Source organism: Hipposideros armiger, unplaced genomic scaffold, assembly GCF_001890085.2.
Source record: "Hipposideros armiger isolate ML-2016 unplaced genomic scaffold, ASM189008v1 scaffold_646, whole genome shotgun sequence".
Classification (NCBI taxonomy): Eukaryota; Metazoa; Chordata; class Mammalia; order Chiroptera; family Hipposideridae; genus Hipposideros; species Hipposideros armiger.
Genome location: NW_017731996.1, coordinates 1,065,467 through 1,089,576, shown reverse-complemented (window position 1 = coordinate 1,089,576; position 24,110 = coordinate 1,065,467). Strand labels below are relative to the sequence as shown.

At 44.4% G+C, this 24,110-nt stretch overlaps 2 protein-coding genes across 4 annotated transcripts in view; one reads left to right on the top strand and one right to left on the bottom strand.

Annotated features, from left to right (window-relative positions):
- The first annotated feature begins 2,642 nt into the window (after positions 1 to 2,642).
- ECHDC2 (enoyl-CoA hydratase domain containing 2) lies at positions 2,643 to 20,078 on the top strand. 3 transcript variants are annotated; one of them, XM_019625966.1, is made up of 10 exons: positions 2,643 to 3,447; positions 7,801 to 7,868; positions 7,963 to 8,050; positions 10,533 to 10,619; positions 11,414 to 11,506; positions 12,924 to 12,983; positions 13,199 to 13,386; positions 17,613 to 17,663; positions 18,864 to 18,911; positions 19,714 to 20,078. In XM_019625966.1, the coding sequence occupies exons 1-10, from the start codon at positions 3,315 to 3,317 to the stop codon at positions 19,789 to 19,791; spliced, it is 894 nt and encodes a 297-aa protein (XP_019481511.1). In that variant the 5' UTR covers positions 2,643 to 3,314; the 3' UTR covers positions 19,792 to 20,078. The 3 variants fall into 3 exon arrangements, with proteins under 3 accessions (XP_019481511.1, XP_019481512.1, XP_019481513.1); XM_019625967.1 differs by having other exon boundaries at positions 2,646 to 3,447; positions 12,927 to 12,983; XM_019625968.1 differs by lacking the exon at positions 2,643 to 3,447 and adding an exon at positions 4,091 to 4,365.
- A 2,423-nt stretch (positions 20,079 to 22,501) lies between these two features.
- ZYG11A (zyg-11 family member A, cell cycle regulator) overlaps positions 22,502 to 24,110 on the bottom strand; it is a 57,032-nt gene continuing 55,423 nt past the window's right edge. The window contains 2 exon segments of the mRNA XM_019625933.1: positions 22,502 to 22,512; positions 22,515 to 22,646. Of these exon segments, the coding sequence (XP_019481478.1) occupies positions 22,502 to 22,512; positions 22,515 to 22,646 (143 nt within the window).

Sequence of the window (24,110 nt, the reverse complement as noted above, 5' to 3'; positions counted from 1 at the left end):
GCAGGAGCTTTTTAAATTCCTTTGGGGGTGGTGGGTGGGGGGAAGGGTGCCCCAGCCTAGGGCTAGTCCTCAACACCCCCAACCGCCCCCACCCCCAAATTAATGTGTTGAAGTCCTACCCCTCCAGTACCTCACAAAGTGATGGTACTTGGAGGTAGGTTTGTTAAAGAGGTAATTAAGTTAAAATGAGATCATGAGAGTGGGCCCAAATCCAATATGACTGATGTCCTTATAAGAAGAGGAAATTTGGATGCATATGGGTATAGAGGATAAACCATGTAAAGACAAAAGGAGAAGATGGCCATCTACAAGCCAGAGAGGTCTCAGACAAAACTAACCCTACCAATACCTTAATCTAGCCTCCAGAACTGTGAAAAATAAATTTCCGTTGTTTAAGCCATCCAGTCTGTGGTATTTTGTTATGAGAGCACTAGCAAACCAATAGATCAAACAAAGGAAGTTCTTTTCCTACAAGTAAATCTGGGCCTGGTTTTGAAAATAACAAGGTGTTTCCCCACCCAATTCTTACTGTTTCTGGGACTCCAAGGAAGCTTAGGAAAGGTATAAGGGAGGTAGGACAAGAGTGGTAGTAACAATATGGCCATAGGTAATAACAGCATTGTTTCTCCTTTTTAATCCTGTTGGTTTTAAACAGAACTAATCCCTTAGTAATCCCCTCTGAATTATAATATGAATTTTAAAAACTATTATTTTACTTATAAAAGCAATACAAAGTACTCCATATTGCTGATGGTAATATCTTTAATGGAGAGCAATTTGGCCATATATGTCAGAACTATAATCATCTACTGTTTGACCTAGAAATTCCAATTTTAGGAATTTAACCTACAGATATATCCACACAGGTATGAAATGACACATGTACAAGAGTATTCTGGTAACCATCAGTTTGTTCTCTGTATTTATAAGTTTGGTTTCAGTTTCATTTTGCTTGTTTGTTCATTTGTTTTTTTAGATTCCTCATATAAGTGAAATCATATAGTATTTGTCTTTCTCTGTCTGACTTATTTCACTTAGCATAATACCCTCTAGGTCATCCATGTTGTCACAAATGGCAAGATTTTATTATTTTTTATGGCTGAGTAATATTCCATTGCATATATGTACCACATCTTCTTTATCTATTCATCTATCGATGGACACCTAGATTGCTTCTATAGCTTGGCCATTATAAACAATGCTGCAATGAACATAGGGATGCATATATCTTTTTGAATTGTTTTTTATTCTTTTTTGGATAAATATCCAGAATTGGAATTGCTGGGTTATATGGAAGCTCTATTTTTAATTTTTTGAGGAACCTCCACACTGTTTTCCATAGTGACTGCACCTATTTACTATTCCACCAAAAATGCAAAAGGGTTCCCTTTTCTCCACATCCTCAACAACACTTGTCATTTGTTGTCTTTTTGATTAGCCATTCTGATAGGTATGAGGTGATATCTCCTTGTGGTTTTGATTTGCATTTCCCTGATGATCAGTGATATTGAGCATCTTTTCATGTGTCTGTTGGCCATCTGTATGTCGTCTTTGGAGAAATGTCTCTTCAGGTCCTCTGCCCATTTTTTAAATTAAATTGTTTGTTTTTCTAATGTTGAGCTGTATAAATTCTTTATATTTTTTGGATATTAGCCCCTTATCATATATATCATATGCAAATATCTTTTCTCATTCAATATGTTGTCCTTTCTTCTCATTGATTGTCTAAAACATATATATATATATGTGTTTGTGTGTGTGTGTTGTGTATGTATATATGTACATATGTATAGTTGATTCATTAACATTGGACTCAAAGCCAGTAGCACTGTAACTCATGTCTTCACTATGTTTATCTAACACACATTATTTTCTTCATAAGGCACATTACCGTTCTTGCACTTAGGTATACTGGACAGCACTTCATGCTTGGGGACCATTTTTAAACAGCGAAATCACCAACAAAAAGGACAAAATGCAAAAAAGTGTGGCACTACAAAATCATGAGGACACTTGTTTATAGCACGAGAGCTGAAACAAGAAGGTAGACCATGGTCTTGCTTGACCTCGGCTGGGAACAGGCATCAGGCATCACTCAAATTTTTTGCTACCTCAAGAACCCTCGAAGTATTAATTTTGAGGTTACAAAAAGATTTTTGTGAGCAAATTCGCAATTCAGAATCAGCAAGTAAAAATCATATATATATAACTAAAATTGGAACAATACAGAGAAGATTAGCATGACCCCTGCGCAAGGATGACACACAAATTCGTGAAGCGTTCCATATTTACCAAAAAAAAATCATATATATATATTATATATATATATATATATATATGTATGCAGAGGGTGCCCCCAAAAAGTATACACATTTTAAGAAAGAAAAAAACCCTGTATTAAAATAGTAATACTCAATATATACCAATAACAAAGATGAATACAAGTCATGTGTATACATTTTTTTGGCACCCCGTATATATTTTATGTATAAAGCCTTTCTTTATTTCTGTCACCTCATTTATTTAAAAACGACACATATTACAGAATGAATTTCAGGGGGGTTAAAAGGTCACAGAGCTAGTGACTGAACTTGGGCTTTTCATTTGTTTTAGACATACATATAGTGAAATCCTCCCTCCACCCTTTATTGGTGTACAGTCCCATGAGTTTCAACATATGCAATGACTCTTCTAAACTATCACTATTAACAGGATACAAAACAATTCCAACACTCCAAAAAGTTTCCTCAGGCTACCCTTTTGTGAGTCCGGTTTCTGGCCAACCCCTGATCCGTCTCAGACCCTGCTCCAGGTCACACTCCTCACTGTACAGAACCTAAACCGGAATGGCTGATACTAGGTTAAATGTGTTTTTTGTTTGTTTGTCGTCGTCCCCTCCCCTCCCCCATGGCTGAAGTGGACTCGGTGTCACATCCGTTTGTGAACTCTGGCTACCGGCCCCTTTGAATTCAGTTCACGCTGGACACTTTTCCTTTTGCAATAACATATTATCGATTAAAATTTGTTCTCGCTACTTTAGCGTTTTGCTTTATCTTTGCCTAAGGCACTACTATTATCCCTACTTTACAGATTAAACACTGACGCTTAGATACGTTGACACCCATGCCCCAAATCACACAACAGAGCTGGGGTTTTACCCTATCCATGTCCCCCAGTCTCTAGGAGGCGCAGAGAGCGGCGAGGGCCTCTCGGCCCATAGGTGGAGCAGTTTGCGGATCTGGCCGCCGAGCTTCGAGCCTTCAGTGGAAGAGAAGTGCTGGAGGCCGAGCGGCACCTACCCAGCCTGAGCCCCGATGCAGCGCGCCCTGACCAGCGTCCTGCGCCTAACAAGGCCCTGGAGGCCCCTACAGGCCTGCGGCTGCGCCTCCAATGGGACCGCCAGGGGCCCGGAGATTCAAGTGCGCGCCCTGGCGGGTCCGGACCAAGGTGAGTGCGCTGTCCCGGGGAACATCCAGGAGGCGGCTGCGGAGCGCCCCGGCAGGGCTGAGGAGGGGGTAACCGAGTGCCAGTAGGGATAAGGCAGCTCGTTGAGTGCGTTTGAGAATTTGGTCCCTAGTTCCCCACGTCCCAGTCTAGGCTTCCTAAGCCTCCTAAGCCCCGCCAGTGAGTCACCACCTTACTGGCCGCCCCGACGCTAGTTGGGATGGGACTCGATGTCAATATCCGTCCTCTCAGCCCTCCATTCGGTGGCTGAGCTGTGAGGAAGGGGAGAGGAGTAGCTCAGAGGTAGGACTAGGCACCAGTACCCTCCCCACCCCATTCTGTTCCTGAGCTTTAAAAGGCCTGATTTCCCTCCCGGGTCAAGGTTCCTGGCACGGTGCCGTGGGGGTGAGGCGGCGGAGCCAATCAGGCTCTTCGTGCAAGGTCGCGAAGACGCGAGGAGAGGAGGGCGCGTCTACACGCGGCGTGTTGATCTCCGCAGCTGGCGGACTTTTGTATCCCGCTGACCCTGAGGGGAAAGTTCGCGCTCGTCACTGGCAGCAAACGCCTTCGATTGCGTGTTGGTTTTTATTTGTTTTGTTGTTCACGCTCCTCACTCCACTGCACATTAACCATTGCTGCAAGGCCGTTCTCTAGTCTTTACTTTCTCCCTAATCCCATCCCCTCTTCCCTGTATTTGATGTAGCATTGTTTGCGTCAGAATTTTAATTTACACCGATGGCATTGTACTCTACATCTCTTATTTCCTCCTTCCCCCGCCTCCCTCCCTCCACTTGATACTAAGTTTTGAAGAGCTGCTTTGGCAGGTAAATCTAATTCCTTGCTTCCTGCTGTGGCATTCCCTGGTGTGCCTCCACTTTTGATGGACATGTAGGGGCGGCCAGCATCCTACTACATCACGAGGTGAGAATTTCTCTGGCCATGTGGGATTGCTGGGTCTTACAGAATAACCCTTACTCTCCTGTTTAGTTCACTGCCAAACTGGCAACAGCGTTTGCCTTGAGATAGTTATAACCATTCTCCCCACTTTACAGATTAAGAAACTGAGGCACAGCGGTTAAGCAATTTGAACCAAGTCTGATTTCAAAACCTGTGTTCTCAATTATTACATCATCACTCCTTCTGCTGTACAAAACAGTTGTACATCAGTTAAAAAAAATGATCAGGTCATAGACCTTAGAGCTCACTTGCAAAGACACACAATGTTATATCCAGAAATAACAAGGATCAGCAGATTAAGCCTCTGCCCCTGCCAGGGGGCATTTAGAAGGTGGGAGAAGGTCACTCTGAGAAGGAGATGAGAAAACCAAGAAGTAGTGAAGGAAGCATGAGAAGGAGATTCCCACACAGGTGAAACTGCCCCACCAAAAATACTTTGGGGTCATTTGATATTCATGTTAGCCACAGCCAGGTTCTGCTTTCCTCTTGGGCTGATGGTCACATTTTACCTGTTGTCCTTGAAAATGGGATTGATTTGTTAAATATTCTTCACTCTTCTTTATGGCTCTCCTCCAATTCCTCATGGGTCTCTACCACAGCCCAACCTTTCCATCGTATCTCTTCTACCCATGGGTTTAAGTTGTCCCACTTCTGTATTTTGTTCTAGCTATGTCCCTGACTTGGGTCCTCTCTTTTCTTTCTGCCTACATAAAACCTTCTGGAATTACTGCCCCTCATTGTCCCTTTACTTTTCACATGGTCTGGACCTGTCTTCCTCCTAAGTTGTTAGCTCTTTGAGAATGAGGATTCCAGCTGTTAACTTAGGCAAACTCTCTTCTTTTCTGGTTCTCAGTCTCCCCTTCTATGTAGTAAGGAGTTGTTAAACCAATTAGTCTCTAGACTACCTTCCAGTGGTTTCTGTTGACTCCCACCCACATCACCTAGCCTGTGATCCAAGCCTTCCAGACAGAAATACCCTAGGTCAGCTGCTAAGGAAATCATCAACCAGTGGCATGACGGGTTTCCTATCAGTGGGAAGGGTACAGTACAGACCCATCCCCACTGCTGGGGCCCACAAAAGGCAATGTTCCCAGAATCAGGGCTCAGCTAAGACGACAGGACTCATGGCTGTGTCCTCTTTATTTCTCCAGGACCTGGCATGTAGTAATAGTGCAAATAGAATGTTGTCAGATGAATGAATGAAAGCCAAAGACACCCTGCCTGACTCCTCAGGGCTCCCAGTTTGGAGTTCACACCTTGTTTGGGGCCCTAGACTTTTCCCAGCATGTCTTTTCTCTGCTCACTGTACCAACAAATTCTGGCTATGTACATTATTTCTTTTAATCTTCATAACAACCTTTTTATAATTTTTACTTACAGATTGGGAAATTGAAAGTCAGAAGGGTAAAGTAACATGCCCAAGGCCATGGAGCTGGTGTGTGACTGCGCTGTGACTTGAGCCAAGCACCTTAAGATTTGGCAGCTAGTATTTTGAGAGAGGGGGATGGAAAGAGGAGATAAAGATGAAAGATAGGGGAGTGTCAGCCAGAGAGAAAGGACAGAACAGGAAAGTGAAAAAAGGAGAAAGTTTTTGTCAGTTTTCAATTAGTTTTCTCTTGCCACAGAACAAATTGCCACAAACGTTGTTGATTAAAATAACACATTTATTATCTCATAGTTTCTGTAGATCAGAAGTCAAGGCACAGCTTAGCTGGGTTCTCTGCCTCAGGGTTTTACCAGGATACAATCCAGGAGTTGGCTAGGGCAGTGGTCTCATCATAGGCTTGACTGGGGAGAAATCTGCTTCCAAGCTCCTTACCTTGTTGACAGAGTTCACTTCCTGTGTCTGTTATAGAACTGAAGTCCTGTTTTCTTGCTGATTGTTGGCCAGCGGGCTACTCTCGCCTCCTAGAGGCTGCCCACAGTTCCTTGCCACATGACCCTCTCCACTGGCCCACCAGTTTCTCCAGTGTGCCCTCCCAACAAACTTATATACACCGTAACCTAACCACAGAAATAACATCTCATCACCTTTGCCATGTATTGTAATTCAATCTAATCTTGGAAGTGACATTTTGTAACCTTAGCTGTATTCTGTTGGTTAGAAGCAATTCATAGGTCCTGTCCCAAGGGAAGGAGATTTAGGATGTGAACATGTGGGCCACTCTGGGTTCCCTCCACCACAATGGCCTTGGACCTAGATTATTTTCCTCATCTCCTCTGAGGTGGTTTCTCTGTATCCATCACAGTTTCTCTTCCTCAAAGTTGCAACATTTTCTCTTCTGAAGCACCAGAGCTGGAGAGGACCTTGGGGACATCTGTGTTCCTCTGTGGGACCTCCATCCAGACCTGCTGGGCTCAAAGAGCTCTTTGAAGGTCTCTGGGGAGGCTAAGGAAGCCCACCTAGTCTGAATATTACAGTTCTCTGTCCTAGACCACAGTTCTCTAACTCCTGGCTAGAAACCTTACCTTTGAGAACCCTGAAACCTTCTTTGGCCCTTCTCTGGGTCTCAGATCAACTCACACTGAGAATGCCATCTTAATAAATACTGCTTGTTTCACAGACAAAGCTGAGAACCCTGGAAAAAGAAAAATAAGGGGCCTTTGAATGCCAGATTGGTAAACACTCCTCTAGTCCATCCCTGACATTTTAGAGGAGAGGTAATGGCCCTGCCCAGAGCTGGTGTTTCTTCCCCACACCTGGCCAGGATTTGGGGGATGAGTTGAGGCCAGAGTGGGGTGCAAGGGCCAGATTTTTTGGGGGGGTGGCCTGTGGGTATTACTAAAGATTGGACTTTATTTTGATGAAAAGGGGAGGGACATGGTTGGATTTGGGTTAGAAAGATAACTCTGACCCAAATGAAGGCATGAATGTGGAGGAGGAAAGGGAGCAAGATTGAGGACAAGAGTGCCACTTGGGTGATCCACGTAATTGAGAAAAATGCCCGTGCAAGGAGGGATATGAGCTTAAAGATCTGAGATTTAAGAGGTTGAATTGGCAGGTGTTGGAGACTGAGTAAATTTCATGTGTGAGGGGTAGGGAGGCAACACAACAGACTTCTGAGTTAATAGTGAGGTCATTCACAGGGGAAAGATTGATCATTTTTGGACATGCTGGTTGCAATATCAAGTGGACAGATGTATATTCAGGCACAGAGCTCAGAGGAGAGCTCTGGGCTGGCCAGGTGTACTGGGCAGCCCTGGGGATACAGGAGGCAAGCACACTGGAGGCAAAGGAGGAGAAGGAGCAGGTGAGCAAGCCCAGTCAGGAAAATAGAGGCCTGGGCGTGTATGACTTTCCCAAGCCACCCTGCTCCTCAAGGATAGAGGCTGCCCAGGCCCCCAGCGCAGGAGTGAGCAAACCAGCTGGCTCACCCAAGGCTGTTGCGTCCCCTGCAGGAATCGCTGAGATTCTGATGAACAGACCACATGCCCGCAATGCCCTGGGAAATGTCTTGGTCGGTGAGGTGAGAAAGGGCGGAATACCAGGGAGGGCTGGGGCTGGGGCTGGGGCTGGGCAGGGGCTGGGCAGGGAGGTATCTGACAAGGTCTCCTCTGCAGCTGCTGGAAGCTCTGGCCCAGCTGCAAGAGGATCGGCAAGTGCGTGTCCTGATCTTCAGAAGTGGAGTGAAGGGTGTGTTCTGTGCAGGTGGGTTTCCTCCCCTGCCCCCACCCTGGGGTTCAACAGAGTTCCCACCAGCCCGCAGGAGTTGGTGGGAGGGCTATGGTCAGCTCTAGCATAGGACTGACTCCCATTTTACAGATGTGAACTCAAAGACTCATAGGTAAAATTCCTTGCCTAGGGTTAAATAGCAAGAGGTAAACAGAATTTAGTTTGAACTTGACCTCTCTGACCCTTATTCTTTTGGCTATTCATGCTGTGTTCTGACCCTTCATTGAGGAAATGAGGAAACTGAGTCCAAAGACGTTCACAAGGTCAGTGGCCAAGATGGGATTTGTGCCCCTTTGCCCAGTCCCTGTCACCAAAGCTCTCCACTATCCCTGCACCATTTGGTCCTCACAACTGGGCAAGCACAATGAACTTCCGTTTCAAAGACTGGAAATACCACATCCCAGGCCCACAACAAGCAAATCAATGACAGCTGAGCTAAGAACCTATGCCGGATGGTTGGGGAGAGGGTAATGGGGGTCACTGGGGAGGCAGGAAGTGGTTGTGGGGGGACAGGATGGGAAGAACATGATTTCCAGTTTTCAGGGGACATGGCTCAGTCCCTAGGTCTGAGCTGTTGGGCATCTTGGTGCCCAACTGGAGTCCATACCTGTCCAGCCCAGGCAGGACAAGTATGCGGACCAGTCTGCCTGACTCAGATGCCCTGGCTGAGGCCCTCAGCCTACCCTGGCTTCTTCCTTTATCTCCATCTCTGTCTGGCCTCCACTTCATGTCCCCTGTAGTATCACTCCTCACTATCCCAAATAAGCATGGGGAAGTTGGTGGGCTGCCAGAAGTCTGGGTCAGCCCCCGACTTGCTCTGGAATCCTGGGCTAGTCCCTGCCCCTCTCTGGGCCTCAGTTTCCCCATCTGTCATTGAGGGGCTGGAACTCATCCAAGATTTCCAAGGACTCTCCCAGCTCTGGCTTCATGTAGTCTAGGGCTTGAGGAGACTATATTCACCCCCTACACCCCCCTCAGCCCCCACCATCTGGCCTTTAATGGCCCCACCATGGTCACTACTCTCACCCAGGTCCTTGCCCACCTCCGTGCCACTGTATCTTGCATTCGCTTTTCAGTTCTCATCTTACTTGACCCCTCAGCCTCCTTGGCCCACTGACCACCTCCTTTTAAAAAGTAATAAATTATACAGTGATATGTTAATTATTTCTCAATAAAACTGGGGAAAAGCAATATAGTTTTATTTTATATATTTTTTAAATTGTGGTAAATATATCTATTACACAAAGTTTACAGTTTATTTTTAAGTGTAAAATTCAGTGGCATTAAGTACATTCACAAGGTTGTGCAATTATCACCACTGTTCATTTCCAGAAATTTTTCATCACCACAAACTTTGTGCTCATTAAGCAATCCCTTCCCATGGCCCCTCATCCCAGCCCAGGTAACCTCTGGTCTACTTTCTGTTTCTATTAATTTGCCTATTTTAGGTACCTCATACAAATGGAATCACACATTTGTCCTTTTGTGTCTGGCTTATTTTACTTGGCATAATGTCCTCAAGGTTCATCCATGTTGCAGCATGAATCAGAACGTCGTTCTTTTTTATAGCTGAGTAATATGCCATTGTGTACATACACATTTTGTTAATCCATCCATCCATTGATGGGCACTGAGTCGGTCACATCTTTCGGCTGTTGTGAATAACACTGCTATGAACATTGGTATGTGGGTATGAGTCCTTGCCTTCAATTCTTTGGGGTATAACCCTAAAGAGTGGAATTACTGGACCACATAATTCTACATTTAACTTTTTTTATTATTATTAGTTTCAGATACGAAGCTGATGTTGAATAATATTGTACATTTAACTTTTGGAGGAACCACCAAAATGTTTTCCAGCAACTGCATTGTTTTACAGACCCACCAGCAAACGCACTGGGGTTCTCCAAACCCACATCAACACTTGCTTTGTGTTGTTGTTTATAATAGCCATTCTAATGGGTGTAAAGTGTTACCTCATTGTGGTTTTGATTTACATCTCCCCAATGACTGATGTTGAGCATCTTTTCATGTGCTTATTGGTTATTTGTATATCTTCTTTGAAGAAATGTCTATTGAAGTCTTTGTCCTTTGTGGGGGTTTTTTGTTGTTGAGTTGTAGGTGCTCTTGATATATCCTAGATATTAATCCCATATCAGATATGTGATTTTCCAATATTTTCTTCCACTCTGTGGGCTGTCTTTTCACTTCTTTGATAGTGTCCTTTGATGCACAAGTTTTTAATTTTGATGAAGTCCAATTTTTCTTTGTTATTGTTGCACCTCTCCTTTTTGATCCCCTCCCCACTTTCTTCCTGGCTTCTCTGATTATGCTTTCCTGGTGTTTCTCTTTCCTTTCTGGCTGCTTCTCAAGTCTCCTTTGCTGGATACTTTAACAGCTTAGGACTCAGTAACGGGTTATTTCTTAAGGGCTGTCACCTACCCTTCATCATCTGCAGGTGCAGACCTGAAGGAGCGGGAGCAGATGAGTGAGGCGGAGGTGGGGGTCTTTGTCCAGCGGCTCCGAGGCCTGATGAATCAGATTGGTGAGGGTCCTGGAATGGGGCAGAGGAAAGCATTCAGGGGTCCTGCTGATCCCAGCCCCACCCACCATCCTCTAACTCTCAAGAGAGGACACTTTCCGTTGTGAGCTCTGTGGACAGGTGACGAGAGTTCAGAGAGCATCTCTCATAGCGCTGGCTCCTCAGCTTTTGTGCCCTGCTAGTTCTGTCCCCTCACCCCTCCACACTACCCCTCTCCCTGCCCTCAGGGTTCAAACATGGCGACCCCAGAGGAGTCGTTTCACCAAGTGTGCTTTCAGGCTTTCACAATAGCTGTTTCTTTTGCCTGGTATATGTCTTTAGCCACCTGAATTTTGTATTCATCCCTTAAGACCACTAGTGTCTCCTCTAGGAATCCTCCTCTGACCCTTACTCCAAGCGTCCTTTATCAGTGCACTCGCCCTGGGTCATCATTGCCTGTTTACTGGTCTTCCCATGTTTGGTTCAATTCTGTGTTCCCAGCACCCAGCACAGGGCTTGGCACACAGAACGAGGAGGAAGAGCAAAATGGCCAGGCCCAGGATGGCCAGCAGGAGATGGGGGTCTGAGCAGGATCATCCAGCCCACCTCCCCACCCTAGTTCCCCACCAGATCCCACCATTTTCCCCAATGGGAAAGCCAACTTCTAAAATAACCTGGCTGAGGTACCAGGTGAGGCCCCCAAACCTGGGCCCAATGAGGCCCTCTGTCCCAACCAGCTAGCCCCTCCCCAACCGTGAGTCCCTGTCCTAGTCCTGCCAAGGTTTCAATAGGCTGAGAGCCCATCTTCGTCTCCACAGCAGCCTTCCCTGCACCCACCATTGCAGCTATGGATGGGTTTGCCTTGGGTGGAGGCCTGGAACTTGCCCTGGCCTGTGACCTCCGAGTAGCAGGTACTGGGCAGGGGGAGAGGTGGGACAGGGTGGGGAGGGAAGGGTTAGTGAAACTGTATGACTATGAATTCTGCAAAGTCAGCCACTGCTCTTAGTTTTCCAACCAACAGCTGAACTAAAGGCAAGGTGGGGGACACAGAGGGAATTTAGGCGGAAGTTGATTCCCCTCCTGGTTCAGCCCCTGACTTCTATAGAGCCTGTCACCTCTCAGCACCAGCTTCCCTCATCTCAGGAATGCTGACAGGGCCACTGCTGACAGGACAGCAAAAAGCATGCAGAGGGAAGGCCAAGGGGGACAAAGATTAGTTGTTTAACCTTCCAGTTCTGTCCAAACTAGCTTTATCATGGTTTTATCATGGTGAGCCACGGGAATAGTCTGTCAGCCCCGATAATCAAACATACCTGAGCAGGAACATTGCCCTGGGGTTCATGGGCACCAGCCAAGGTTTTGAGCTCTGAAGAGCGGAGGGAGGGGATGAAGATAATAGATCACATTTCAACCTTACTGACTTGGTGTGTAGGTGCGCTCTTCTTGGAGGCAGTTAGGAAAAGTCCGAGTGCCATCATGGTGAGACTCTTGCCCTCCATTTTCTGTTGCCACCCCAGGAAGAACACTGAAAAATGTGTAATTCCGGGCATTGAAAAGTAGCTTTTATCTACACAATGCATGTCAAAGAGAAGGCATCAAAATACCAGGTCAGGTCATAGCCCCAACTCTGTTTCTCACTGGCCCATGTTTAAGGCAACTAACTTGCAGTTTTGGCAACATGGGGGAGGGGGGCTGAATGTAAAAGCCCCACAGGCAGGAGTGATGGCCACTCCCTGCTGTGCACGCTGCATGGTTCAGATGGCCTGTGCCGAGGGACTTCCAGAGAGAAGCCTATGAAGTGGGACACTCGAGAAGGGCTTCTTAGAGGAAACAGAACTTGGAAAGAGGATGTGGACTGGAACACAGAAATTTCAGGCTGATGAAAAGCTGGGAGGAGTAACTGTGGTGGGAGCAGGAGTCACTGACACTCTAATCTAGGCAGGAGCAAAGGGTGCACAAGGCAAAGAATCCATTAATCCAGAAACAGGTACTGGGTACCTTCCAGGAACCCCTTCATTGTTCCAAGTACTGTTACCTCATTTGATCCTTAGCAGCTCTCTGAAGCAGGCGCAAGAGGGTAGTCCTCTTTTATCCACCTATGAGGCTTGGAAGGGTAAGAGACATGCCTGGTGAAGCACACCTCCACCAGTGGGGAGGCAGGATGAGGGCCTGGGCTTTCTGATCTTCAGGTGGGGGCTCTTCCATAGAGCCAGACCATTAAGGAAGTGGTTGGCTAGCAGGGTGAGCCGAGCCTAGAAGTGGGTGTCTCTTCTCCCCAAAAATTGGCACCGGAGGAGAGGGTGGGGGCTTCACTTTGTTCTCTTTAAGCACCTTCCTCGGCTGTCATGGGGCTGATCGAGACCACCCGAGGGCTCCTCCCAGGAGCAGGTAACCAACCTCATCCATAGCACCAATCCTTCTCAACCTGCTCAATTCCACTCTATCCCGGGTACTTCCTGCTTTCCTCTTTTGCCATGTTCTGGGCTCTGCCCTGCCATCCTAACTCCATCTGCTTCTGAGAAGTCTTGGCTAACTCCCAGCCTGGGCCTTCTGTGGGCTCCCACTTCCCATACTGATTGGCAACCCCCATTCCATCCTGGCAGGAGGGACTCAGAGGCTGCCCCGATGCCTAGGGGTGGCCCTGGCGAAGGAGCTCATCTTCACAGGCCGACGGCTGAATGGGGCGCAGGCGCAGGCCCTGGGGCTGGTGAACCACTCTGTGGCCCAGAATGAGGAGGGCAACGCCGCCTACCACCGGGCACGAGAACTGGCCCAGGAGATCCTGCCCCAGGTGTGGTGGCAGCCCAGCACAGGAGGGAGGGCCTGTGCCATGGGGACACACATGAGGGGAGGCCAGGGTGTCCCATGAGGCCGCACAAGATCCATTTACCTAGACCTATAAAATTAACCCTCTTTGGCGTTTCTGCATCCATTCAGTCATCCAGTAAACAAAACGAAATCAAATTTTAAGGTAAAACGAAAACTGAATTCTGAGGGACTGGAATCAAGTAGGCTTGAAAATCCTCAGAATAGCACTGTCCAACAGAACTTTCTGAGATGATGGAAATGTTCTATACCTGTGCTGTCCACTAAAGCAACCTCGAGCCACATGTAGTTATTTAAATTTAAATTAAAAAATTTAGTTTCTCAGTTACACTTCCCACATTTCAAATGCTAATAGCCACATGTGGCTAGTGGCTACTCTATTGGATAGTTCCACATTCAAATGTCCCCAAAATTGAAAAAGCAAGATTCTAAAGCAAATAAAGAACTATGAGCCCATCTTGCTGACCATACTGCATGGTGGAGAAATTCTTGAAACACATCATGTAGGGTATGTTAAGACCTATTAACTTTTTTAAATCCTCACAAAGCCTTTGAGCATATAATCTCACAAAAGGTTTAGAGACCCAGGGAACAGGTTTAGGCCCTGCCTAGCGTAATCCTACCAGCTGCCAGGCCCAAAGCCTTCAGCAGGACCCAGGATCTGGATGATGGGATCTCTAAGGAACTAGGAGGCTCTTCTGGCTTCTCATGACTCTAAACGGACTTAGAGAGAGGTCCCAAGTTTCCATAATGATATGGAAGTAGTTGCAATGGAGCCATGCTTTACTAATTTATAGTAAACATTGACTTAGCCCTACGGAGCATCTCCCAGCCATCAGACACAACCCTAGGTACTTTAATAGTGTCTCAATTACCAGAACAAGCCAGCTGAGCTGATTATCCTCATTGTATTTGTGATATAACAGACCAAGAAAGGTTACGTGACTTGCTCATCCAAGTCACCAAAAGTGACTGCAATTCTTAGTATTTATCCTAAGAATGCAGACTATGTACAAAATTTCTTAAACTGGGGAACTATTTAATGCATTTCAAATAGATTTACAAACATATTACAAAACAAAAAAGGTCTATAAAAATGTTAACCATACATTATTTTAATATTAATAGATGAAAGTATTTGAATTAATCATGAAAATAAGTATTTTATTTTGGAAAAAATTCTCTGCCTGTTTAAATAATCCTACCTCTTTATAGCTTCAAGATGTTTGAGGGCAGGGGCTATTAGTTTTTAAAAACTGAGGTGAGTTTGGTTTAAAAGAATCTCTCTCTCTCTCGCTTTCTTTTTTTCCATCACATATAAACAAGAGTCTGATGCTGTTACCAGGGCAATTTTAATGCTCTCATGTTCCTATTATACTTGGTTAGAAAGTCTCTGAACTAATACAAACTCTGAGTGGCTCAAGGTAGTGGCTGACTGACCTTCCATGGGGGGGGGGGAGAGGGAGGTATGTGACTACCTAGCAAGGCTTGTAGGCTGTAGGGTTTGTGTTTTTCTGCATAAACTGAATAACTGGATCTTTGAGCTTGGTCTCAACATGATTCTAATTTCAGATTTTTGAATACGTATACTGAAATAATGGTATTCCACTAAAATTAAGTTCCAGTATTTCAGGACTTAAAAGTAGCTTTGCATACCGACACTAGCATACCAGAAACTAGTACTACAATCACTAATCTCAATGCTGGAACAGCTGATGCAACCTGAAAAACAAACCTTCCACTTCCAACTGAGTTACAGGGTGCCTGAGAGGAGAGGATTCCCAGATGGGGTGAATGCCAGGGATGGCGTGGTAGACGGCTGCCCTCTAGTGGACAAACGACCAAGACTAGGATGTCAGATGGTTCCAGAGATAAGGCCCCCAAAAAGATTTTTTAATAAATGCAAGGCCTGCAACTTATCACTCAGATTTCCCCCCTAAACAGTAAGTATACATTATACTTTAAATATGGATTTGGCTGTTTTCTACACTGCGGCCACAGTATGACCCACTGCTCTCGTTCCCAAATAATGTGAAATTATCATATTTCTAATAATTCTCATATATATGTCTATACATTTAGAAACATAAATATGCTAACACATACATACAGTATATTAAACTGTACCTATATAGTTTTAAATTTTCTTTGGTGAGAAATCAGTTTCTTTATTAGTTACCTAAATAAGAATAATACACATTCATGACAAGCAAATCAAATAGAACAGATGAATAAGGGCATAGGTAAAAATGAAAAGTAGAGTGTCCCAGATGACCCTGTTACCTGGGGCTGACCCAGTTAAAAGTAAAAGTCCTATGTCCTGGTAACCCTTCTGTCGTGGGCAAACCAGGCCAACTGGTTACCCAAACAGCTCTCAATTCCCCAATCCCTTTCCCCAGAGACAACCACAGTTAACAGTATGAATATTCTTCCAGAAACTTTTATTGCATATGTAAGTATATAAGTAATGCATATATATTCATATATTTAAATAACTCTAAATTCCTTTTAAGTGTAGTTTAGGGGACAAGGAACACACCTTTAGAGGCTAATCCAGTTCTAAGAGACATTTAAAAAGCATGAAATTAAAATATGCATAGTAAAGAATTCAAACAGTAGGAGGTATAAAACAAAAAAGCTAAGTTCTCCATTCTCCTGACTCTTCTCCCCAAAGGCATGTCATACCAGCACCTTTTACACAAATGGAATAATAATATACATACTAGTAAGAACCTTCCTTTTTTTCACCTGGTATCTTGGAGTTTCCCATTTCAGCATATACTTATTGACCTCATTCTTTTAAACAACTGCAAACTTCTTCATCCATGGTCTGGATGTGCCATCATTATTTAACCAGTACTCTAATGATGAACATTATGCTGCTTACATATGTGTTGCCAAACAGCTGAATAGCTTTATACATAATTGTGTACTTCTGGACGTACACCTGTAGGGTAGATTCCAACGTGGAGTTGCAACATCGAACAGCATGTGCATCTAACATTTGCCAGTTTTGGCCAAATTGCCTTCTCAAAGTTTTGTACCAGTTTGTCAATAATGAATGCAAATACCTGTTTCCTGACCTCAGCAACAGTGGGCACTACCAACATTTTTATATTGACCTAGCCTGGGGTGAAAGGGGCACCTCTTTTGATTTGCATTTTTTAAGAGTAAAGCTGAGAACCCGTGTTTATATTTCTTTTTCTGCAAACTACTTTTTCATACCCTTGTGAATGTTTGTTAAATTATACTAGCTTTTTATATATCAAGGAAATTCCTCTGTGTTAAGTATCACAAATATATTTTACCAGTTTTTACTTTCGCCTTTTATTTGTGGTATTTTTCCCAATTTGAAGTTCTTTTTTTTTTTTTTTGACTAGAACTTTTTCATTTATGGCTTCTATGCTAACAAATTTTAAAAATCATTCCTTTTCTGATAAAGTCGTACAAAAACTCCAAATATTATAATAGGAATACTATAGGTAGTAAATGCATTCCTTGCCTGAAGTGGGGCCGGGGATGGAGTACCAGGCCTGCTGTGGCACAAGTTAATTGGAAGCAAGACCAGTGAAGCAAAGATGGCAACTTTAATGCTTTTGCTTCCAAGTGGCTGTAAAAAATGCAACCCCCCTCCCCCGCCCCCTCAGGATTGCAACCCAGGACTGTCTGACTCCAAAGCCCAAGTTCCCAATCTTGACCTTTTTTTACTCTTTTTTTAACCTGCTTGCAGTGGAGGCTTACATCTGCTGAGATGAGAAGGGTAGGGGAAGGGAGCAGCAGTGGGAAAGGTGACTAGGAATCAAATCCAAGCTTCACCAATGACTCACTGGATAGACATGCCCAAGTGCTTCACCTTCTTGAGTCTCAATTAAAGATGGCACCATCCTGGAAGGGTGGGTAGCACCATTAAACAAATCTGTGGGTGGAAAAGCACTTTATAACCTGCAGAATGTTGTAGGAATGGATTAAAGGGGAAGAACCCAAGATGGTCAGGATTGGAAAGGTCAGGGATCAGTCAGAGCCCTTCATTACAGAAAATGAGCATCCACTGAGAACTAGTAGGTGCTGACACTAACGAAACAACAGAACAACTGGAACTCTGCTCCCCTGTCCATGGAACTATGCCTTTCTTTATTGCAACCCCCCATCAGCACCGATTGTCTCCTCAACCAAGCTTTTTCTTTTCCCTAGGCCCCTATTGCTGTGCGGCTGGGCAAAGTAGCCATTGACCGAGGAATGGAGGTGAGAGGGTTCTGGTCAGGACTTGGGTCCCCTCAAGTCAGTGGGGTGGCTGAGAGGTGGCAGGTGCCTTCATCACACAGACTGACAGTACAGATGGAACAAAACTCAGGAACTCCATTCTTGTAACAGTCTGACCTCTCTCTTTTTGTGTCTTAGTTTACCCATCTACAAAATGTAAAGTTTTGCCAGGTGATATTCCAAATTACATTTTATCCTCATCTCTTTCCCTTGGAGAGGAAAATAAGGTTCTGAAAGGGTAAATGACTTGTCCGGGATCACAGAACAATAAGAACCCAGGTCTGTGTGGCTCCCAGTCCATATTCTGGGGTTTGTGCTGATGGTCAGTTACGTGGCCTCATGGACCATGGATACCCTGGAGAGGTTCGAGCTGTGCTGTCACATTGGGTAGTGCTGGCTTAGAGACTGTTTTCCAGGGTTTGGCTTTGGGAAGGATGAGAATTCCAGAGGCAGGGAAAAGTATGAGCAAACACACAGAGGTGCATAAATAATAAACTGGACTGAATGGGAATAAGGGGTGAGTGAGAAAACACAACGTGGAGGTTAGGGGCACAGGCTCTGGCTGGACTGTCTGGGTTTAAAGACCTGCTTTTCCACATACTGTTGTGACCTTAGACGCATTACTTCATCTTTCTATACCTCAGATTTCTCAGCTAGAGTAGGAATAACAACCCTTGCTATGAAAAGTGAGTTTACACATACATGCACAGGCACTTCTCTTAGAACAGTGCTATACGAGGTCGTAATAGTAAGCACTGGACAGTAGAGGCTGTGAGGGTGCCAGGGGCCAGGTCACCAAGGCCCAGGATCTTACTCCTAAGGGCAATGGAAAGCCTGCAAAGTTCACTCACGAGGGTAACAGGGTGTGGTTAGGCAGCCAGATGGGAAGAACACTGGCTGTGCAAACGCAGCTCATCCACACCCTCCTCAGCTCTGCAGGCCGTGTAATCCTCCCCCTTGTCCTCACAGCCCCCATTTGTCCTAGCACTGTTTTATCAGTTATGGTGTTTCCTCTCCAGGTAGGGAATTCCTTATCATATTCATCTCTGTTCAGGACTGATGTACAGTAAGCCACTAATTCTTGGCTGGAGGAAATAGTATAGGCAGTAGGGTGGGCTGGCTCCCAGTACAGACGGAGGTGGACAAGATCAGGCTGATCCAAGTACCACTTCTTTCTCGCAGGTGGACATTGCATCAGGGATGGCCATTGAAGGGATATGCTATGCCCAGGTACGCGGCAGCTGTGAATGCTTGTAAGCAAAGGCCAGGACAGCGAGAGTGGGGGGCCTTGTGCAATACATGACCAATTTAGTAGGTTCCTCCCAACCCAGAGTCACACTCGATGCCACTTCCCCCTCACAATTAGCCTGGGGTGATTGATCCCAGGGGAACCACACTGCTTCTCTCTGGGACTGTTTCCTCAGCCATCTCGTGGTGGTATATCCTGCCCGACTTAGTGCCCAAAGAATCACAGAACACAGAGTTAGTTACCTGACAGAGAGGAAGAATGGCTTCTTCTATACAGTGGCCACTGTAGAGGCCAGGCTAGAGGTGGGATGTCAAGGCCTTGGTTACAGCCTGCAGGCTCATGTGTTTGATGGTGGTGTGGTAAACCTGTGGCTGACCTATGTAGCCCTGACTCATGGGCAAGTAAAACATACTAATCTCCAGGTTAACAAATACCCCAAATACTCCTAAACAGGAGGTCTGGGACTTGCAGAGCCAAAGCCAGATCTCTTATTGCAAAGCCTCCTGTCAGACTGCTGCAGGAGGCTGTGAGTCTCTGGAGGCATGTAAGCAGTGTGCAAGTAGAGGCTAATGTTGACAGGCCACAGATTCTAGACAGGCGGCCTGCCTTCCCCAGGAGACTAAGGAGCCACTGAGGCCCATACCTTCCCATGGCCCAACACGAGTCCAGAAACAATGGAAAGACTTGGACTCTGGCCTTGCCATGGGCTGCACAAGCTTAGGCAATTTACTGGCCCCTGGCCCTGCTCCCCTGCAATATAATGATATTCTGCTGTTGTTTCAGAACATCCCTACCCGAGACCGGCTAGAGGGCATGGCAGCCTTCAGGGAGAAGCGGCCCCCCAGATTTGTGGGCGAGTGACCCCCATTTAACCGTAAGCATGAGAGAGATACGCCTTCAAGTACAGGATCCAGAAGGAAAATTTGAAGTGCGGCTGCCCTATTTTACCTCTCTGCACTTTGGTTTCCTCACAAGGACAATGATGGATATAAAATGATGGTTTTGGTGCCTGGTACTCAAGGTTCTGGCCATGCCACCTATTGCTACCTTCAGCATTCCTCACCCTGGCTAGATGATCACTGCGGTCAGGTTTGCTTCAGAGAATACCTGTCTCTCTAAACGAATGATAAACTAAGGATTAAAATAGACCCCTCTGGACCTTTGTATTGTTTGTTGGCTCTCAAGCCTGACCTCTGCCTCTCAGTTATCAGGCACTCATCAGAGATGGCAAGAAGTTTTAAGATACTCCTCTACCCCGTTTCTAACTCTGTTCAATAGAGATCATAAGTAACCCTGGTAGTGGCTGAGTAGGTGCCGCGAATCAGACTACAGATCTCTGCCCGTTACTCACTGTGTGCCTCAGCTTCATCTGCAAAATGAAACTTGTGAGGATTCTTAAAAAAAAAAAAAAAAGCCTCATGTTCAATAAATGTGATTATTAATGTACAGTGTTCTTGTGAGAACCAAATGAAATCATCGCTGTGAAAACCTCTTGTAACCCATAGGGTGGCAAGGAAAACCTTTGATGGCATAAAATAGACTTCAGGAGCACTGAGAAGGGATCAATGAACTCTGATGGAGAGAATGGAGGGCCAGAAAACAGGCAGGTCACACTTTAGTTGAAGCCTAAAGGATTAATAGGCATGAGGCAAAGAAGAGGAAGGCTGAGGGGAACAGCATGAGCACAGATGAACAAGATGACACGCTTAGAAACAAAGGGAGGGGGTGGGGGACTTGACATGCACATGTACACACTCATTTCAGTAGCCCCTTCTGTACCAAGGCAGGGGAAGAGAAGGCTGCACCTTAAACTGTGGTCTTGTGGCCATTCTGTAACTGATCTGAGCTCTCTGCCTGAGCTTCCTTAGCCTGGCCCAGCCTAGAATCACTAAGCCCTCACTGGGCATGGAAACATACCAGTAACATTAATTTGCTAATAAATACAGATGTACCCCAAGGTTGTGCTCATTTCCTGGAATGGAGAGTAACACAGAAGAGCCCAGAACAACCACATTAGCTGTTAACTTCTCAGAAAAGTAACCACCTTACTAACAAAACAACAGAACAGCTGGAACTCTGCCTCCCTGTCCCTCTGTTAAATGGGGTGAATAACAATCCCAGAGGATTGCTGTGAATGACACAAAACTTGGAGGGGTGCCTAGTGTGGAACTGGACCTCAACAGGCACTAGTTCCCAGTACATGCTCACATGAGCGAAAGCTACTATCTGGTAACAGAATGTTCCAAAGTACTAGAACCCAGGTAAGGAAACCAAGACATCCTTTGAAATCAGAAAGAAGAGTAAATGAGAGAAAATACAGAGCAGTTTCAGGACTATAGAAGGAAGTAGGTTACAAATTCTCCTTAACCAGTGGTATACTAGTGAGCAATAGTCCGGAATGTGATTTAGAATAAGTCTCATTTGATTCCAAAAGATGGCATATATACCACTCCAGTTAAGAGTCTGAACAGCGAAGAGAACAAAATTCTAGTCTTAAAATATGCTACTAATAAAAAAGAAATTTATTTTTGTTCTTTGAAAAAATTTAAACAGATGAATGGCAAAACATGTTTTGTTATATGTCAATAATAAGGCAAGGAAGAAGTTATACTCTATTCTACAGAGGCTTGCAGAGGTCACAAATGAAAGCTGCTCATGGTTTATGTTGTGGTGAGGCTGATTCTCAGAAAAGCACCTCTTGAAATCTTTGGCAAACTCTTCTTGTTGCTCTTCTTCTTCCTCTTAATTTTGGGTCACAGTCCCACTCAAATATTTGATGGATTGAGATTTACAATTCCCATACAATCTTTCACCTAACCACTCTATTCTCAATCCTAAGCCCCACCATGCCCCTCCAGCATATACATACATAGACAGTTATGCTACTCAGTCTAATGTGTAAAGTTGGAAGGACAAAGGCCAAGAGTAGAATATCAAAAATTATAAAAAATGTATTTCTCTTCCCACTACCCAAGTGGAAGAACTTTGGTATTTTTTTGGTAAAAAAGGTATTTTTTTTATTTTTCCTCCCCTCCAACAGAAGTTCTGTCTTCCAAACAAAACACATTTATAAGAACATATTTCCCAGAACATTTTTCACGTACTTCTTTTCCAGTGGCTGCACATAACCAGGAATAACAACTCAGGAAAGTTTTTTCAAACATGAAATTTAACATGAATATCAAGGTCTCCCTGCAGGCCTTTCTTTTCCCCTTCCTCTGACAAACTCCCAGAGTTAAGGAATTGACCATACCTAGAGACAAGTAACTGGTATAAATGTTCCAACATAAGCTCACAGGTCTTCCCACAGGGTCCAGAGCTTGGTATCTCAAAACTGCTGAAGAAGTATTCTCAGAATTATTCCAACTTGATTGGGATCATGGCCATCATACAAATGCAAACTTTTTATAACGTACAAAATATCAACAATATCAAATATGGCTAACTTACAAACTCCAACAAGGGGTTTCAACATTCACTTGATGACAGGGCAGAAGTCTGGCTGTTGAGGAACAGAGAGCACCTCTGAAGCCCCTTAGGTCAGGAAGGGCATTCAACACAAAGGGAGTCTCTAATAATTCAGAAATGCATTCTGAAATCATCTAGAATGGAAGTTGCAATCTGCTGTGCTTGGGGGTCTGCCTCCCTGTGCTCCTGGATGTCACACAAAAGCTGCAATCCTTCTTCGTCAACTAACATTTTGCAGTATTTGCTGGCTGAAAAAAATCAAGCAAAAAACTTGATAGACAAATTGATATTTTTAATATTCCTAAGTCACCACATTCACCTTTTTGAAAAGGGGTACAAAAGTTTAAGAACAGGAAATAACCTAAAATGAATCAATTCAAGAGAAATAGGTCAAAGTTTAAATAATGCTTGGCTTGTGTACTGACATAACAGATGCTTATTTTAATATGCTTACTTCCAGACAAGTCTATGCTTCAAACATCTCTAATCCTAGCTAAAAGGATAAGAACGTCTTTTATTACAAAAATCCTACACATTTCAGGTTTAGGCAATGTGGTGAGCTAGATAAGCTGAAAACACCAGGTGCTTGATAATATGTAATTGAAAAAATTTAAGTGCAGAGTTGAATATGCAAAGTAAAGGAAATGTCCAGGAGCCAGACACAAAGAAAAGAAAGCACTTAAGGTATGTAACCTAACCTGCAGCTATCCTGGGGCAGAAAGGGACTGTTGGCTTCAGTAATCTAGGAATTTCTATTTCAATTTAGGAAGTTAGTAGCAAAATCAGTGCATAAAGCTGGTCCCTCAAAGGGACAAGAGAAGTGATAAGATAATGAAACATCTTTATCTTGGCCTAGGCTCTAGGTGGGTATATATGAATAGGGAGGAGAAGTCTTTTCTGAAAATTCATAACCTCAGTACCAAGTGGGTACAGGGTTTGAATTTACACTACCTAAATGTTCTGGAAACCCTTGAGCCGAGAAACTAATAAAAAAATTAGTCCAACCCCAGAGAAACCTCTAGAGCACTTGATAGAAACAAATAAAAAACTATGTTGAAGATACATGACCAGAATTCTGCCTAAAAAAGATTCTCAATCAGTCCAGAGCCAGTTAGAGAGAAATAATGATCCAAAAACACAAATAAGGCAATATCAAAAATATTGCACACATATAAAAACTGCTATGGAAACTATTTTTTAAAAAAGATTACAACCTGCCCAATCAGCATGCCAGCAGCAGTCTGCCAGACCTTGCAGCCAGCTGCAGTAGGGGCCAGGCCCACACACCAACACACCTGTAGTAATTGTGGCCCCGCCACAACATAAGGACACATGTAGTCCACACAAGGGATACTCTTAGGGCACCTGGCTCTGGCAACCAAAGGGAATTGTACTGCTGAAGTCCACAGTATATCTCCAACATAAGGCTACTTCTTCAAGACCAGAAGACAAAGGTGATGATAGAAACAAACACAGAGATTTAGGCAAAATGAGGAAATAGAGAATTAAGTTCCAAATAAGAGAACAAAGCAAAATCTCAGAAAAAGAACTAAACAAAATGAAGATAAGCAATCTACCCAATAAAGAGTTCAAAGTAATGGTCAAAAAGAACTTCACCGAACTTGGGAGAAGAAAATGGATGAACACAATAGTAACTTCAATAAAGAGATAAAAAATATAAGAAAGTACCAACCACGGCTGAAGAATACTGT